Raw genomic sequence first — 18,463 nt, 5'->3', positions numbered from 1 at the left:
TCCGGTTCTTAATGTTTATTTCTTCGTATCTTATTTTTCTCGATAAGAAAATCAATCTTCTTTTAAGTTCTTCCAATTTGTCCCCTTTTTTTGGTTTTCCAACTAAAAAGAGACATTATTTAACTAATTTGGCTTTCCATTCGATTTGGCATTTTTTTTTCTTCTTTTGGGTCTCGCAATCAATTTGTCTTCTCGACGCAATACTGTTTAAAATGATTTTTTTTGTCATAATTATTTAAAATATTTTTAAAATTTCAAACTATGTTTAAAGCCTTGACAAATATAGGCATGGAGCCTCTTTATTTATCTATATACTTTAAATTTCTGTTGTTCTCACATAGTTGATTTTCTTTCTCTTGTTCTTATTCCATCTTTTTCTGCGAGAATAATGTAACCTTAATCATGCTTTAGGAATCCTCTGATTGTCACTCTCTTTATAGTTCAATCACATTTCCTACCTTACTAGTGCTTTGCTTATTTAATTTGGAAAACATCATACTAATTAATATTCACTAGATATATTCAAAGTTAGCACATATTGTTGATAAAATTAATCTTTTCAAAAAAATTCGACCGGAGTCCAAAATAACTGCATTCTCATTGTGTTTTCATGTTTGGCATTGCATTGCACATGACTTTAGAAAACATAAGCATATGTTTTTGTCGACTAATTGATATAATACACACATATAAGACCGGTGTATCATGAAATGTTATGAAGCTGTACATCATTTTTACTTTGCTTCTTTTCCTTTTCCTTGTGTACTTGTTCATTTTTCTCTTTCTCAAATGTCTCTTTATTCTTTTAATTAACTTACTTTTGTCATTTCAATGACCTCATAGAATGTCATTGAAGTAGTTTTTACATTTTCCATATTCCTTCATAAAATGTCGACACTTCGTGTTTGGGACTTCTTTAATCCCTTACTGGTGTAATCTCTTTCTGATCCAGTTTAGTAATTTTTTTTTTTTTTATCAAGTTTAGTAATTATCTAGGAACTAGTACAATCAAATCAAACTTTAGATTAAAAACAAAACACTAAATCTCCTCCCCCATATTGTCTTATATTTTTGGCGCTAGGATGTAATAGTAATGGATCCATGTATATCATTATATGGGTGTTTACAATTAACTAAGACATGTTCAATTCAAACATGTCGCGACTCAACTTTTTAAGGCATTGTAAATCAAATCTAATTAAAGTTTCGTTACTTTAGTAATTATGTCATTCGAAAGTGATTCGATTTTTTGTTGATAACCAAAAAGTTCCAAATAGAGGTCTCTTATATACTCCATATCTGATATTACAGTCAATATATATCTCAGCATCAGATGCCTATATACTTATTTTAATATATATATATATATTTTAATTCTGATAAATCACGAAACTTTATGAGGCTGTAGATGAATTCTACTAGATATTTTAGTAGTTTGTTTTTTCTAGTGTTCGTATGGATATGTATTTTTTAGGAGCAAAAGCCAAATCATAGACCAAAGAAAAAGTGGGGAACCAAGGTACACAACACAAGCTAATATAGAAAACCATAGATATCCCAATATTAAACAAACATAATGAGATTTTTACAAAAGAGGTACTTTTCATAAGAGAATTGTGAAACTAGGCTCTTTGTAAAATTTATCATTAAAATAGAGATTTTTTCACAATAACAAAATATATTAATAATAAAATCCTAATAAGACTTTTATATAATCCCAAAGTAAAATCTTTTTTTTTTTGAATTGCAAATATGCTTAGTGCCTTAAAATTTTAATGTCTTATTTTCACAAATCCTTTTTTAATTGCTCTTTACATTATGCAAATTAACTTTAACACAATATATATATATATATATATATATATATATATATATATATATTTATGAATATATATATATATTTCAAGTGTAGAATATAACGGTATGTGTGGTCTGAAGCTCACAGTTGTGTAATTTTGGATGATTTAACATTCCTACGCCGGACTACAACAACAACGACCACCCAAGGTCATAAGTTTATCTGGAAGAGGCATCAAATCAAATTAGTGTCTTCTTGTTCGAGGCTATGAAATAGTGAGGGACATATATATATATATATATATATATATATATATATATTCTATTATAGCATAAAAGTGGAATACAAACTACAAAGACCAAGCTTAGTGCAACCTATCATCAGGTTCATAATTTACCCTTTAGGATCTATCTAAAAATACTGAATAAAATTCAGTTTTTTTAATAATATATATCATGATCAGTAGCAAATTCTAGTTTGGGAACATAATAAATATACCAATCTGAGTAAGCCAAACTCTCCAAATTAAGTAACTCAAACTTATCACAATAGAAGTAACTTACTACTCCCAAGACATTTTGATTTATCAGAGCAGAAGTTAATAAGTTATCATTGGTTAAGGGAAAAAGCAAATAGCTTCACATCATTAATTTATGAGAATATATATTTTAAAATGATAAAGTTTCCAAATAATATACTTACACAAATGACACAAATATAAACTTGTCTGTATACAGTATACGCTAACCCACTTATACATAGATCACATTGCCGCATTTTTTTTTTTTTATCAACTGATATGTTGTCGCATTTAAGTTAATAGCCTTGAAAAGTTTTGAATTGCCTGATTACTAGAATTGACGTCCAGGACTCATAAAAGAATATAGAAATAGAGATTGAAAATATATTGAATCATGAATCCCTACTTATATATATTTTTTTCATCAATTTGTCACGTTTCCTTTTGTTTTTGTCATTTGTTGTATTCCTAAAAGCAAACGATAGACAAACTCAACACATAGACAGTGGATTTTAGCAGGTGACACGATTAGCAAGATCGATGATGATGTCCAGGAATGGTTTGCAGCTCAAATTCTTGAGATAGTGGATGCGGAGCAAAGTGATAGACCGTCTGCAGATTTGAATGGTGCTGGATTTCTTCCCGAGGTTAATGACCGGTCTGCTTGGTCTCCTCCACCACCAAACTGGCTAAAATGTAATGTAGGTACCGATTGGTCTAAAAGAAACCCTCTGTTGGGTTGTTCTTGGGTTTTGAGGAATTATCAAGGGTTGGTGCTGCTTCACAGTAGGAATGCCATTCCAAATATCAGGGATAAGGATTCTGCTTCCTTTCAGGCGGTGTTGTGGGCAGTAGAGAGCCTGATTAGTCATGGCATTTCCAAGGTAGTTGTGGAAATTGAGGATTCTACCCTTGTGGGTTGTGTTTTGCGTCCGAAAGCGTGGCCATCTTTCAAATGGGAATCTGTTGAGTTGCAGAGGGTTTTGGAAAGGTTACAGGTCTGGAAATTAGCAGTGGTGTGCTCGCAAGCGAATAGAGGAGCTCGTCTCATCGCGCAAAGTGTTTCTGGTGGCTATAGACTTCGCTCCTATGTTGCCTCTAGTCATCCTTTTTGGCTAGATGAGGTCTTTGCTAGTGAGAGAGTTTTATCCTCTGTGTGATCGCTGTTGATGGCTCTTATTGGGAGTTCCATTTTTTGTATAGGCCATGTTCATATAAATGGCTTAAGTATAGGTGGAAGTTTTTTTTGGTTCCTGTTTCCAGTTTGCGGACATTTGTAGAATGTTCTGTTTTAACCCAAAAGATCAATATAAGAAAACCAGTTGACAAAAAAAAAAAAAGACAAACTCAACACAGAGATATATAATAGAGATAATTAGCTCACAAGTAAAGATCTGGGATGAAATTAGTTTTTGATAAAATCTTGTCGGGGTCTAAAACAATTCTAACATTAGTCCATCCTCTTTCCATATTTAGCCTCACGCGCTTAGTAAACCGACGAAGTTTTTTTTGTTTCTTCCTAGACGAATATGAGTGGTTTTGTAGCGTGCATGCATGTACACAAATGTTAACAACGTTCTATCTACGTGTTTATATGTATATAAATATTAATAACGTTCTATATACGTGCTTACATGTATTTTAATGTTAATAACGCTCTATGTACGTGTTTACTTGTATATAAATGTATTTTACTTGCTAATAACGTTCGTTCTATATACTTGCTTACATGTATTTTAATGTTAATAACGCTCTATATACGTGTTTACTTGTATATAAATGTTAATAACGTTCTATTATATATATGTGTATATGTATATATTTACATATATACATAGATCCAATAGCTTAACACTATAATAACTTTTAACGCTCTATTTATGTGTTTACATGTGTATAAGTATTAAAATCATGTAATATATGTTTGTAGCGTGTTAAAATTGCTCTAATTCGAGAAACAAACAATTATTGTTAGTTTGGTAAGAGTCAGTTCACGTGTTGAGCATTTAATGTCTGTCAGTTCGTTTTTATTCTCTCCCAAAAGTCAAAGCGTCTGTCACGCGCATATCAAAAAAATCAACATGGTTTTTTCGTTATTATTGAGAAATTGAGGGCCACTTGTTACGTGTTTTTTCTATTGTTTGAGACAAAAAAAAACATTTACCGATTCGCAAATTACTTACTCTGTTTTTACCTCTGCACAAATTCTCCCTATATAATATTAACAAAAAAACGTTTAAAGGCTAAACATATCAGTTAAGAATCCACTTGAACTATGAAAACAAAATATCATACAAAATGCATTAATTTTTTTCACATAGGTTTAATATTTGACACTAAAATGAAGAAAAGGCCTTCATATAAACATGCATAAGATTAATTAATATATATCTCTAACCAAACTATTATTAATTTGAGATATTAATGGTTAATCACTATCAATACATGTTTTGATAGTTGTACATGAGGTCTGGTTTCGCCACCAAGGAGTTATGAAGATCCGTAAACTGATGCTGCTGCAAGGTCCCCAAAAAAATTAATTAAAAAATCGATGAAAATTTGAACAATAAAAACCATAATAGTATAAGTCAGTTGAAAAAACGGCGCCTTCGAATCGCTGATGTGGAACTAGATAGTAATAACCAACCCACAAAACACAAAACTAACTCCTAATTAAACTATATATATAACATTAATTAATCAATGTTGGTGCATTAGTGTCATTTAATTTGATATAGCCGCCTCTAAAACTTGAATAATTGTGTATAGCTTTAGTTAAAAACCACTAGAAAAAAACATAAAAATTATAAATGTGACTCGTACCTCAATGGAATTAGCTGCCCCTTGGCTGCGGTGGTGATTAATCACTGGAAATGATGAGTTCAATTTGTAGTTGACTATGTCATAAGATTCGTTTGAAATGTGATCTTTCTTATTCATGACAAATTCGTTGCAAACTGCAAATCGATCGTTCTTGCAAAGTTTTTCGATCTCGTCTTCGCAGTGTGACATCTCAAAAGAATTCCGATTCACTTCGCTAATAGTATTCTTCATGATCTCACCATGATGATGAGCTTCTTCTTCCACAACTTTAACTAATTGTGATCTTCCTTTCATCTTCATCATCATTTTCTCCATTGTTCTATCCTTTGCTCTTTCTCTTGCTTTCGCTCTCTCGTCCTTGGACAACTTCTTCAAAATGGGCGTTCGCGGTTCTGGCCTCTTTCTCTTCCCTCTCATTGACCTACCGTCTACCTTGTTTCCTCTTGTTTCTAATATAAACCCATGAATATATAATTTGTAAACATATATTCCTCTTTTTTTTCATAACTTTGAGAGAAAATTTGAAACTCTATACAATTTTAAAAATAGAAAGGCGACGGTTAAGGTACGTACCGGTCGTGTTAGTATTGCTGCCTCTATCGTCGACCGTCCACATTGATGGAAGTTCACATAGATCAGATGATGTGTCCATGGATCTTAACTCCGGTCCTTATAATTAATTTGGAAATTTACAATTTTAGATTAACCATTTGTAAAGATAAAAAAAAAAAACTTTTCATAAAAGATAAAATTAAAACTAGAAAAGAGAGCATATTTACGGGTATGAGACTCGTCGCCGCTGCTGAAGCTGCATTGGTAAGAAAGGGTTTTGGCGATCTTTATTATCTCGGGTTTCGCTTGTGTGAGCAACCATTCAACGGTTTTGCTGGCTTTATCGAATCCAAGCATGTCTTGTAAGCCAAACAACTCTTTGGCGACATCTAGCGAGAGTCTCATCCTACGATCTCTTGTCCCTTTGGCCGTTTTGATCTTGCTGTGCCTGTCCGTTCTGCCTAGTTTCTTGACTTTTTTCATTTTTGGGTCTGAGATTCTCTGGGAATCTTCTATGTGGGTTATAGTTTCCGAGGGCTCAGCGGGCTGGTCTCCAATGGTGTTATTCAAGGGAAAGTGAAGTGATGGATGATGATTGTCGTTGGGGATGGTTTGGTTATCATCATGGCCATTGTTTTGTGGGTGGAAAGTGGTGAGGAGGGCACAATCCGGGACAAATTCGAATTGAGAAAAAGGAGAAGGTTGTAGGAATTGATGATGATGATTGTTTGATGTGGAGTGAATCAAGATATCGTTAATGGAAGAAGAAGGGCTAAAAGGGAGCAATGGCTGTGAGGAATTATGGTCATTATAAGGGAATAACATGTAGTCGTCATTGATGGTGGTAAGAGTACTGAAAGTGTTGTTGTTCATGTCTTTTTAGGGGAGTTTTGAAGTAACAAAATTAAAAATTAAAAAACCCTAAGACAAAATTTTGAGAATGACACTTGTACTATAATCTTCTTCAGAGACACAAAAAAAGAGAGGAAAATGAGAGAAAGTTTAAATCAAAGAGAAAGATTACTGTTCTAATGACGAAGACATTGATCTCAGCCAAAATGAAAACTAGAAAAGAAAGAGAGTTTTCTTTTTTTCCTTAGCCTGCAAAATCAAGAAAATAGAAGAAAAAATAAATAACAGTAATAGTGATTAGTCAAATAGTACAATATGTCTTTGTTCTAGAGAATCTATGTGTGTGTCTAAATGTGTAGAGAGAGAGAATACCTTTATTGACGCAAAGGACTAATGGTTGAGAAAGACAACACAGGCGATGTATTTAAATGAGTCTATGTGCTATGAACTAGAATGGAGAGAAAGAGAGAGAAAAAGTGAGAGATGGAGAGCCATAGAGAGAGAGAGAGAGAGAGAGAGAGAGAGGCAAAGAGGTCATTATGGGGGAAGGAACAACATACACGCTTTTGACGAATCATTTCTTTTGTTTATATATTTTTCCTAATTCCTAGCTTCGGCATGAAAAAATAATATATTCCTTTTGTTTTTGTGATCATAGATATTGGTTTTAGTTGATTATCAAGATTTTTTCCTATAGTTAGGACCTTGTGTTTGTTTATGTTCTTATATTTCTTTGAGATAGTTCATTACTAATTAATATTTAGATAAGAACTCAGTATAAGTCTTTGATAGATATTAAATTGTTGACAGCTATATATCAACTAATCAAAGATTGTATTTATCTTTAAAATTAATAGCATGAATCAAATGATGCCTAAAAATAGAGTTCAATATGAAATATTTCACTGTATCTGTTTATTATAGAATATATGTTATAAATTTAGTTTTTTTTAGCTATCACAATGATATATTTCATAGGATAACTAATATTACAGTTTGTTGACAAAACATATACTTACCAATTACATTAACCTTTCAATTTAAATAAACAGATCTTTATTATTATTTTTTTAGCAAAAAACAGATCTTTATTTAACTTATTGAAATGACATGTAAAATTTAGTTAATTATATTATTAACATTAGTTTAGTAGATAAAGGTCAAGGTATAGTAAAATGAAAGAAATAGAAGGTAATGAGATTTAATTTTACCCAATAAAATAGACATATAAATGTATGTTTGCATATTAAGAAGATCAAAATTAAAAGTTGGATATAATAAATATAAAATAAATTAATGAAATTCTAAATTATGCTGAAATTAGGATAAATTTTATTTGTACTGCCTGTATTTGGAAAATGATCTAAAGAAGAAAATGAGAAGATTTTAGATTATGTTAAAGGAAATAGGAACAAAGAATATATAATTAAAATATTAAAAAACATCTATTTGCATTCCAATGTAAGAGAAAATTAAGATCAAATAAAATTATAAATCTTTTTTGGTGGTATTTCTGAAAACACTATAAACAAAATTATTTTCATCTTTTTTAAAGAGTATTTTAGTGAATTTCTTATGACCTAATATTTACACTAACTATTGTTCAGATAATAATGTTTGTATTTCCATCTAAAAGATTCTTCCGGTACCTATTAAAGAATCAATCACTATAGATCATATACTCACATATAACTTTAAAAAGGCGCTTAAATTTACCTAGGACAAAAATATTGTTATTCCAATTAAAGCTCCTCCATGCTTAAGTCCAAATCTTTTAATCTGTTGTTTTCATAATTAAAAATCTTATATTAAATTAAAACTTGTCCCATGGCGATCCCTCAAGAAAACCATACAACTCATATTTATTTTTCAAAATTCCATTTTCGGTACCAACTTTAAGTTTAAATACATTTATATTTTTTTCAAATATTATCTATGAAAATAAATAAATTGTGTTTTAAAATATAAAGTATGAATTAATTAGTATATTATAAATATATATATTATAGAGGTATCAAATAAATTTAAACACTATTATAACAACTTATAACCATGCTTAATATATATTTTTCAAAATTAATTTTAGTAATAGATATGATTGTTCTAAATTGTTATGCAACATTACTCTTGTACAAATTTTAGTAATTAAATCGAGAATAGACCAGGTAGTTTTTGAAAAAGGGTAGCTCCTTTATCTTTCGTAGACTTATTGGAATCCAACTGAGTTCAAATAGCAAAACTGACGAAAGCATTGGAAGAAATTTTTTATTTATATATATATATTTTTTTATTGGAAGAAATTTGCATCCGAGATACAAAACTTTAAAACAAGATCAAAACTCGGATGCAAAATTCTGGTCTCATATCACAAAATCCATCTTACTCTAAGACATTGGTTTTCATGATATGGAGAAAATAATCATTTTGCTATTGGAGAGTTATAATACAAAGTTTCATTTTCAAATTGGATGAATGCACGTGGCAGTGTGAAGCCCTAAGAAAATAAGTCTGTAATAATTTAATTTAGGAAGAAAAGAAAAAAGCTTTACCTCTCTGAGTCTCACTGTTCAGTTTTGCATGACCGACCAATCTTTTATTTTCTTTTGACTCTCTCACACACTATCTCTCTCATACTTATGTTAGAAATTTCGAAGTCGCTTTCGCTAAAAAGAGAACCTCTTTTCTCTCTCGTGCTTATCTTGTAAGCTTTTGTATCATTATTTTCCCTTGTATTTTTATGTAAAACATATTTTACAAATATCTCTCTGCTTCTGCATAGGGAAAAATAATATATCCTAAAAGCATATATTAGAAGTTAATACGGTTAACGGTTGTTAAGAGTTTATTAATTAGGTAGTTAGTATTATGTTGACCTTGTCAGCGGTTTAAGTGATGTGATGCATGTTTTTAAAAGTAACTCACAACTCACAAGAAATGAAAGTCAATAATCCACATCTATTTACGTAGATATATATATATATATATATATGCACGTATGTATACGCAGGTAAAGCACGAACTTAGAAGTTACGTGCAAAGATGAAACACTGTCATTGTAAATAAAAACTCCTATTTTGGTCATCCATTGTTATCCACTCTTTCCATTTATACATGCCGCCTTCTCCACCAAATTATCCAGCACATCCCATGCTCTTTCTTCTTTCTCTCTCTCTATCTCTATCTCTAGGCCTGCCATTACCAGGAGGACCACATGCATGACTATAATGGATGGACTTGCTGGCTTCTTCTAAGGTTGCTTTCAATTCTTCTTTTTCTCATAATACATGAAGAAGACAACAACATATATCATATCACAATTTTGGGTTTGTTTCTTTTGAAACATTTTAAAGTTGTTTATTAGTGAGACTCAAAATTAAAGTGTCAATCTTTGGTTAGTCTTTCAATCTTTTTTTTTTCCTTACAAAAGTTGGCATTGATTTTGCTTTCCCCCTGAGTGCTTTCATTATGTGTTCTATTATCTATCTATTCCCAATGTTGTTGGTTACAAATCTCAGTCACTCATTATCATCATTCTCAAAGTACAAATTTATTTTTACTTTGTATAATGGGTTTGTCATCATTTTGTTGTTGTGTGGATCTTAGGTTGATAACGAATCATTTTCTATATATAGCAAAGGGAGTCAATGCTCTTTTAAATTACCATTCATTTGCGCAATTTCCTTTCATGGAAATGTGTCTGGAAAATTATGTGTGTTTGTCACCACTTTTTTCACTGGAATACTCAAATATTGACTACTTCTTCTTCCTTTCATATTCTTGATTTTAGTTTCTTTTTTTCTCTAAAATACTTGAAATTATAAGAAACGAAATTTGAATTTTCTTGGTTGGACTACAAAAGAAAGGAATAAATCTCTAAGAAAATAAAAGATTGCCACCTCACAAATTTTGTGTAGGTACTAGAAATTCAAATGTCGCCACAAAATTTCTGAATAAATCGTCACCAAAAGTTTCTTCGAATTAGTAACAAAACTTCAAGTCTTCAACTATATATATATATATAACTTATGAGTCTGTCATAAAATTATGAAAATCATCCTCTTTAAAAAAAACAAAAACCGCTTAGAATGATTATTTAAGAGTTAGTCTAAACATACTATTTCGGTTCAAACGATTTTATTAAAATCAATTATAATCACCGCTTGTAAAATACATCACAGATTTTAAGTTGGTTATGTCACTTTCGTTTACAGGAATGAAGAGAAACGGTTTTCTTCTTAGCTAATCAAACAAATCATCGCGACAAGCTTAATGGGATGAGTAACAAGTTGATGTAGAGCTTCTTTGAGGTTTAGCGATAGAGATAGCCTATGTTCCTACTTTCACGCTTAAGTTAAGGAGATTTGACAACACCACATTTTCATATTATTATACTGATTTATATATATATGCGTGATTTTTATTAGAAACATATATTATGTAACCAAGTGTATACCTTGTTCAACATTGTAACTTCAGAAAATAATCTAATAGCTTGGTGGGAAAAACAATTCAGAGTATATGGTAGGTTATGTAAGAGAATAAAAGTCATATATATACCACTCAATTTCTACTATCAGAACTCCAAATTTACGAAGTACTTATTATTCATATCAGTGATCTAATAACTGAATAATTTTGTTCAGTTGATTACTTGATCACTTTAATAAATGGTCTTTCTCATGTCTTTATCTTGTTGGTCAGCTTCGCATATCGTGTATATGTTGAATCATATTGTTTTTAATATATATATACAATGATTATAAATTGATTATCTTTTGAAAAAATCTAATTCCAATCCTATATGTCGATGTCTGAATTTTAACCTTCAATTTACTAGTTTACTTAGAAATTGATGTTCTTTCCCCCTGACGATGTAACATCATCATGCCCTTTTATTTTAATCATTTAAAACCTTTATAAATGGCTTCGACCACACTCAAATAATGTCCAGTTTGCTTACTTTATTGTTTCATGCTTCACCTCTAAATATGGTTTATGATGTAATAGGTTGTTTGCATATAAACGTACATCTTATTTATGTGCCATGTATATAGGTGCATTATCCTAAAGACGTCATGTCTTGATATGGTGTATGTAGTTTTATTTTGATCGAATTAATAATAATTAATACTTTCTTTCTTTTTTGGTAAAAGGTGAAATTAATTAATACTTTCAACATAATTGAACGTTATATAAATGATGAGAGACCACTTCTATACATATATCCAGTATTGTATTGTGATTCTATTTACTCCTTATAATTATTTTTGTATGCATGCTAAAAAAATTTGTTTGTTCTATACCATGGCAAAAAGTATAATTTATAGATTTAAAAAACATATATATAAATCGAAACCAGATAACTTTATAAGAAAACGCATACTAAAATTCATAGACTAATGAAAACCCTTTGACAAAATAAAATAAAACTCATAGACTAACCCTTGAAATGATGGATGGTTTTACTTTTGGATGATGGGTTTGATAATTATTAAACGTGTACTAATTGGAGCTTAGTGTTATTAAAAGTTTGATGTCACACAATGTCGAAGTGGGAAAAGACATAACAAATTAAATAGGTTTTGACAGTTCTAATTGCATAAACACACTCACACAAAGACATGTATGGTCAGTATGGATGTATAGGGAAATCAATATATCTATGTGTGAGCGTGTGTGTGACTACTACATATATGTATAGAGATAAGTTTGTATATCATGGGTTTGTTAGGTTGGCTGTACTCTATAAAGTTTTTTGGTATATCATCATGACAAGAAATTGGGGACCCTTGAAACTCTATGATGTGATAATAATATCTTATCTTCTGTCAATACCATTTTCCAAAACTTATAAATTAACATCATATTTACTTTTAATTAGTTTTTAACTTTGTATACTAATTTTCTTGACTTAAATTATAGGGTTTTCTACAAAACAACCATCTAAGTTAATTTCGTTTACAAATTTATCCTCCAAATCTGAATTATGCAAGTCAACCTCACAATCCCAAAAGTCACCCGCAATATAACGACTCTCCCGTATAGCGATGACGTGACACCGATAACTCCGTTTGAAAACATTTAGAATTTTTGCGAAAAAACCCTCCATGTAATTTTTTTTGCAAAACAAACCTGGAGGGTAAACTTGCAAACAAAATTGATTTAGAGGGTTTGTCTTGCAAAAGAAAAATTACATGAAAGGTTTTTCAGCAAAAATCCATTATGTTTTCAAACAGAGTTATCGGGTGCCACGTCATCGCTATACGGGAGGACTGTATTGCGAGTGACTTTTGAGATTGTGGGATTGACTTGCATAATTCAGATTTGAAGGGTAAACTTGTAAACGAAATTGATTTAGATGATTATTTTGCAGAAAACCCTAAATTATATTAAATGTATCTTAGTGGTTGTGGTTACCTCGTCGTTTTGTCACCATTTTGACATTTGAAATTCAAGGAGATGTAACAAAAAAAAATGTTTGATATAGGGTTTTAATAGTTTAAATTCTTACATTAAAATTAATCTTGAAAAAACATAGAATCATAGCATGTTAACTGTACATGTACTCCTTAGATTTTGGAAAATGGTAAAATAAACAAAACTATTTGAGATTTGTACAAACTTATCCTTTTCAGTATCTCTAGTAAGCTAATAAACTTATTTCCAAAAAGAAAAAGAGTGTACTAATGAAAAGATAATGAGATTGATGAAAATATAATACGTTCGAAGTTCATCAAGAATAATTCAAAAATACAGAATGCAAGTTAAGATAGATGTGGAATCAATTAGATAAATATATATAAAGGAAAAAGGGGAATATAACCTGACTATTTGGAACCATAAATGACATAAAGATAAGTTCATATGACTTTTGTGGCTCATCAAAGGCCATCATCGTCCTCTACAGGCAATTTAGTGCTTTATCGTACAAAACCGTCCACTTCCCTTTGTCCAAAGTTTTCCAAATTAATGTTTCAACAGAAATAACATTATCTGAATCATAATATGAAAATATCTACCATTATCCAAATAATTTTGTCGTGAATCATGTTTCTACAAAGAAATGAAATCCTCATTAGAATTTTCTTCTTTATTTGTATAAACTGTGGATTCGCGACTTCTGCTAGGACAGATGTTCGTTAGCCCAGTAAGCCCAATATGAGCTTTAATGGGCCTTTATCTTTTAATAGACCAAACATCGAAACATACACGCGTGGTCGTTGATACACGCGCCGCCGGTTGCCGCCAATCCGTTTTCCCGCCAAATTCGACACCATAAATTTCTTCTAGTCGCTTTCTATTCCAGTTCCATTGGAATTCCACGAAAGAGTAACATTTACACCGGAGTCGCAGAACGTAGGCGAAGGATTTTTGCTTTCTCTATCTTCCAATGGAGGGCAATTTCGAGGAACAGAACAAGCTTCCGGAGCTGAAATTGGGTAATGTTAAACCCTAGTTTTTTTTTTCATTTTCGGATTCAATTGTTCATTTGGGTTTATGGGTGATTCAAAAGGTCTGATTTTGGTTGTGAATTTTTGGAAGATGCAAAGCAGGCTCAAGGGTTTCTCTCGTTCTACAAAACCCTACCAAATGTAAGTTCTCGTTTTTTTGTTTTCTTTCTATTTCTGGGAAAAATAGAGCTTGTCACAGAGCCTCTAATTGCAATAAGTACCACCAATTCAAGTCGGGATTTAGATGCTTTAAAATTAGGGTTTGAAGCAAGTGTAGACATTTTGTTTATTGTGAAGCGAATTAGGAAAAAAAGCTGGAGTCTTTAGCAATTTCTATGCTGATGAGGGTTTTGATTGTTCTTTGCTTCAGGACTCGAGAGCTGTTAGATTCTTTGATCGCAAGGTGAGTTCATAGTTCTCAAATGGTCTAAACTATTTGGTTGTTTAAATGTTGTCATTGATATATGGAAAATTGCTTAAATACTTTTGCAGGATTATTATACAGCTCATGGTGAAAATTCAGTTTTCATCGCAAAGACTTATTATCATACAACCACTGCTCTACGTCAGCTTGGGAGTGGATCAAATGCTCTTTCAAGTGTAAGCATTAGTAAGAACATGTTTGAAACGATTGCTAGGGATCTTCTCCTGGAGCGTAATGATCATACCGCAGAACTTTATGAGGGAAGTGGATCGAATTGGAGACTTGTGAAAACAGGTTCTCCTGGAAACATTGGAAGCTTTGAAGATGTTTTGTTTGCAAACAATGAAATGCAGGACACACCAGTTGTTGTCTCCATATTTCCAAGTTTTCAGGATGGAAGATGCGTTATCGGTATGGCCTATGTTGATCTGACTAGGCGAATTCTTGGACTAGCTGAGTTTCTTGATGATAGCCGCTTCACCAATCTGGAGTCTTCGCTGATTGCTTTAGGCGCAAAAGAATGCATTTTTCCAGCTGAATCGGGCAAATCCAATGAATGCAAAAGCCTGTATGATTCTCTGGAGAGGTGTGCCGTGATGATAACAGAGAGGAAGAAACACGAGTTCAAAGGACGAGATTTAGATTCAGATCTTAAGAGATTGGTGAAGGGGAATATTGAACCTGTTAGAGATTTGGTATCCGGGTTTGACCTTGCGACTCCTGCTCTAGGTGCATTACTCTCCTTTTCTGAACTTCTCTCAAATGAGGATAACTATGGGAACTTCACGATCCGCAGATATGATATCGGCGGATTCATGAGACTCGACTCTGCAGCTATGAGGGCGTTGAATGTGATGGAGAGCAAAACTGATGCTAATAAGAATTTCAGTTTGTTTGGTCTCATGAACAGAACATGCACCGCAGGGATGGGTAAGAGACTGCTTCATATGTGGCTGAAGCAACCTCTCGTGGATTTGAATGAGATTAAGACGAGATTAGATATAGTTCAGTGCTTTGTTGAAGAAGCTGGATTAAGGCAAGATCTTAGACAGCATCTGAAGCGAATCTCAGATGTTGAGAGGCTTTTGCGCAGTCTCGAGAGAAGAAGAGGTGGGTTACAGCACATTATTAAACTCTATCAGGTACTTTCCTCACTTCAATCTGCTTCTTTGGATGTTAACAAAATTGCACTTTCATTGTCCTAAATGTGTTTATGTATCTCTGAATTTATAGGTATGTTATTAAGTTCATTATTAATTAAGTCTTCATCTTTTCTCTGCAGTCAACTATAAGGCTTCCCTTCATCAAAACAGCTATGCAACAGTACACCGGAGAATTCTCACCACTCATCAGAGAGAGATACTTGAAAAAGCTTGAGGCGTTATCAGATCAAGATCACCTCGGAAAGTTCATTGATTTGGTTGAGTACTCTGTAGATCTTGACCAGCTTGAAAATGGAGAATACATGATATCTTCAAGCTACGACACCACATTGGCATCTCTGAAAGATCAGAAAGAATTGCTGGAGCAGCAGATTCACGAATTGCACAAAAAGACGGCGATAGAACTCGATCTTCAGGTCGACAAGGCTCTTAAACTTGACAAAGCAGCGCAATTTGGGCATGTCTTCAGGATCACGAAGAAGGAAGAGCCAAAGATCAGGAAGAAGCTGACGACACAGTTTATAGTGCTAGAGACTCGCAAAGACGGAGTGAAGTTCACAAACACAAAGCTTAAGAAACTGGGGGACCAGTACCAAAGTGTTGTGGATGATTATAAGAGCTGTCAGAAGGAGCTTGTTGATCGTGTAGTTCAGACTGTTACCAGCTTCTCCGAGGTATGTTTAGTTATTTATATTAAGCGTTGGACTGTTACAGAATTGGTTGTTTTAAATCATAGTAAAATATATATTGTATGGTTCTAGGTGTTTGAGGAGTTAGCTGGGTTGCTCTCTGAAATGGATGTTTTGTTAAGCTTCGCTGATTTGGCTGCCAGTTGCCCTACTCCATACTGTAGGCCAGAAGTCACCTCTTCGGTTAGTACAATCTCAAGTTGATTGTTTTGTTCCGAAAATGAATAGTTTTGGTTTTGCAAGTTTATGACATAATGTAAAGAGCATGCTTTACAAATTGTAGGATGCTGGAGATATTGTATTAGAAGGAAGCAGACATCCATGCGTAGAAGCTCAAGATTGGGTGAATTTTATACCAAATGATTGCAGACTCGTAAGTATTGTAATTGTAAAAATAAACTGACGCTTATGTTTTTCTTTGTTGCCCTTTTGACTTGAAGCAATTTCTTTTTTGCCCTTTAATGTTATTTGAAATCAGATGAGAGGGAAGAGTTGGTTTCAAATAGTAACAGGGCCTAACATGGGAGGAAAGTCCACTTTCATTCGCCAGGTATGGCGATTTCCTGTAGTTCGGTTTTGTTTCATAGGCGTATGATTAAAATCGGTTTCCTGCCATTATAAATCCCAGGTTGGTGTGATTGTGCTGATGGCTCAAGTTGGTTCCTTTGTTCCTTGTGATAAAGCATCAATTTCCATCAGAGACTGCATCTTTGCCCGTGTAGGAGCAGGCGATTGCCAAGTGAGTTTAAGTTCATCCCTCGATGAACGAAACTGCTGATTTCCTGAACACTCTTACTCCAACCTTTTTTCCTTTGGTGTTTTAGCTGCGTGGAGTGTCTACTTTTATGCAAGAAATGCTTGAAACCGCATCGATATTGAAAGGTGCTACAGATAAGTCACTGATAATTATCGATGAACTTGGTCGTGGAACATCAACTTATGATGGTTTTGGTTAGTTTCTCTTCAGTTTCTCTTCTTTCATTTGGATGTTTTTAGTACGTTTGCTATTCCATCGCTTAAGACTTTTAATGTTTTCTTTTTTTCCATTTGTGAGAAGTCAATGTTCTTGACATTATCTTGGTGAATATATCAGGTTTAGCTTGGGCTATATGTGAGCATCTTGTTCAAGTGAAGAAAGCACCAACTCTATTTGCTACTCACTTCCATGAACTTACTGCCTTGGCTCAATCAAACTCTGAGGTCGCTGGTGACACCGTTGGTGTGGCAAACTTCCATGTCAGCGCTCACATTGACACTGAAAGCCGCAAACTCACCATGCTTTACAAGGTTTGTTTAATTAAAAAAAACTGCATCTGCATCTGCTTATCTGTTGCAGTAAAAAGTCTCTGTTTAATCTAAATTGCTTGTTTGGTTTTTTTACAAAGACGAAATTAATTTTGTGTGGTGTGTCGTTTGTCTGGTTAGGTTGAACCAGGGGCCTGTGACCAGAGCTTTGGGATTCATGTGGCGGAATTTGCCAACTTCCCTGAAAGCGTAGTGGCCCTCGCAAGAGAGAAAGCAGCAGAACTGGAAGATTTCTCTCCGTCTTCCATGATAGTCAACAATGAGGTCTTGATTCATTTTCCCCATTCGGCAGTTTGTGCTCTATTATTATAAATCTATGTGACAAAGATTAAATTCTCGTGTTGTTGTTTGCAGGAGAGTGGGAAGAGAAAGAGCAGAGAAGATGATCCAGATGAAGTATCAAGAGGGGCAGCGCGAGCTCACAAGTTTCTGAAAGAGTTTGCAGCGATGCCACTTGATAAAATGGAGCTTAAAGATTCACTTCAACGGGTACGTGCGATGAAAGATGAGCTAGAGAAAGATGCTGCAGACTGCCACTGGCTCAGGCAGTTCCTGTGAAGAACCCTTGACGTTTTTTGGTTTTCGTTTTGTAAATAGCCTAAATCGGTTCTTGTAGTTGTGGTCGTTGCTTGGGATGAGACTAAATGAGGGCAAAAACGTTATTCTATAATTTTTGTAAGTAAAGACTCGTTTAATTTGCTCCCTAGTCTGATGTAGCTAACAATTATTTTGCCTATTAGTATTATTAATCAAGTAATTAGCTACCATATCAATAATTACAAAAATATATCAAAAAGTAGAAGAGCCATTTTGCATTACAATGTATTTAAGAGAAATTTGTTTAATAATTCTTATTCACACCATTGCATTGTCTAGGAATTGTTCT

At 33.0% G+C, this 18,463-nt stretch overlaps 2 protein-coding genes across 3 annotated transcripts; one reads left to right on the top strand and one right to left on the bottom strand.

Annotated features, from left to right (window-relative positions):
* Positions 1-4,570: 4,570 nt before the first annotated feature.
* Positions 4,571-7,306, bottom strand: LOC9321329 (transcription factor TCP18). 2 transcript variants are annotated; one of them, XM_021030568.1, is made up of 5 exons: positions 6,918-7,306; positions 5,921-6,794; positions 5,715-5,810; positions 5,142-5,590; positions 4,571-4,831 (listed from the first exon to the last, which is right to left on the bottom strand). In XM_021030568.1, exons 2-5 carry the CDS (start codon positions 6,564-6,566, stop codon positions 4,757-4,759), a joined length of 1,266 nt encoding a protein of 421 aa, XP_020886227.1. In that variant the 5' UTR covers positions 6,567-6,794; positions 6,918-7,306; the 3' UTR covers positions 4,571-4,756. The 2 variants fall into 2 exon arrangements, with proteins under 2 accessions (XP_020886227.1, XP_002883139.1); XM_002883093.2 differs by having other exon boundaries at positions 4,571-4,834; positions 6,918-7,305.
* Positions 7,307-13,680: 6,374 nt separating this feature from the next.
* LOC9319206 (DNA mismatch repair protein MSH2) lies at positions 13,681-18,344 on the top strand. The gene is made up of 13 exons (XM_021033289.1): positions 13,681-13,984; positions 14,088-14,137; positions 14,367-14,399; positions 14,489-15,562; positions 15,703-16,257; positions 16,345-16,455; positions 16,556-16,645; positions 16,751-16,822; positions 16,901-17,011; positions 17,097-17,223; positions 17,366-17,559; positions 17,698-17,841; positions 17,932-18,344. The coding sequence occupies exons 1-13, from the start codon at positions 13,936-13,938 to the stop codon at positions 18,133-18,135; spliced, it is 2,814 nt and encodes a 937-aa protein (XP_020888948.1). The 5' UTR covers positions 13,681-13,935; the 3' UTR covers positions 18,136-18,344.
* Positions 18,345-18,463: the final 119 nt, after the last annotated feature.

This window comes from Arabidopsis lyrata (genome assembly GCF_000004255.2).
Source record: "Arabidopsis lyrata subsp. lyrata unplaced genomic scaffold ARALYscaffold_3, whole genome shotgun sequence".
NCBI classification, from domain to species: domain Eukaryota; kingdom Viridiplantae; phylum Streptophyta; class Magnoliopsida; order Brassicales; family Brassicaceae; genus Arabidopsis; species Arabidopsis lyrata.
This window is presented reverse-complemented; position numbering and strand designations above follow the sequence as displayed.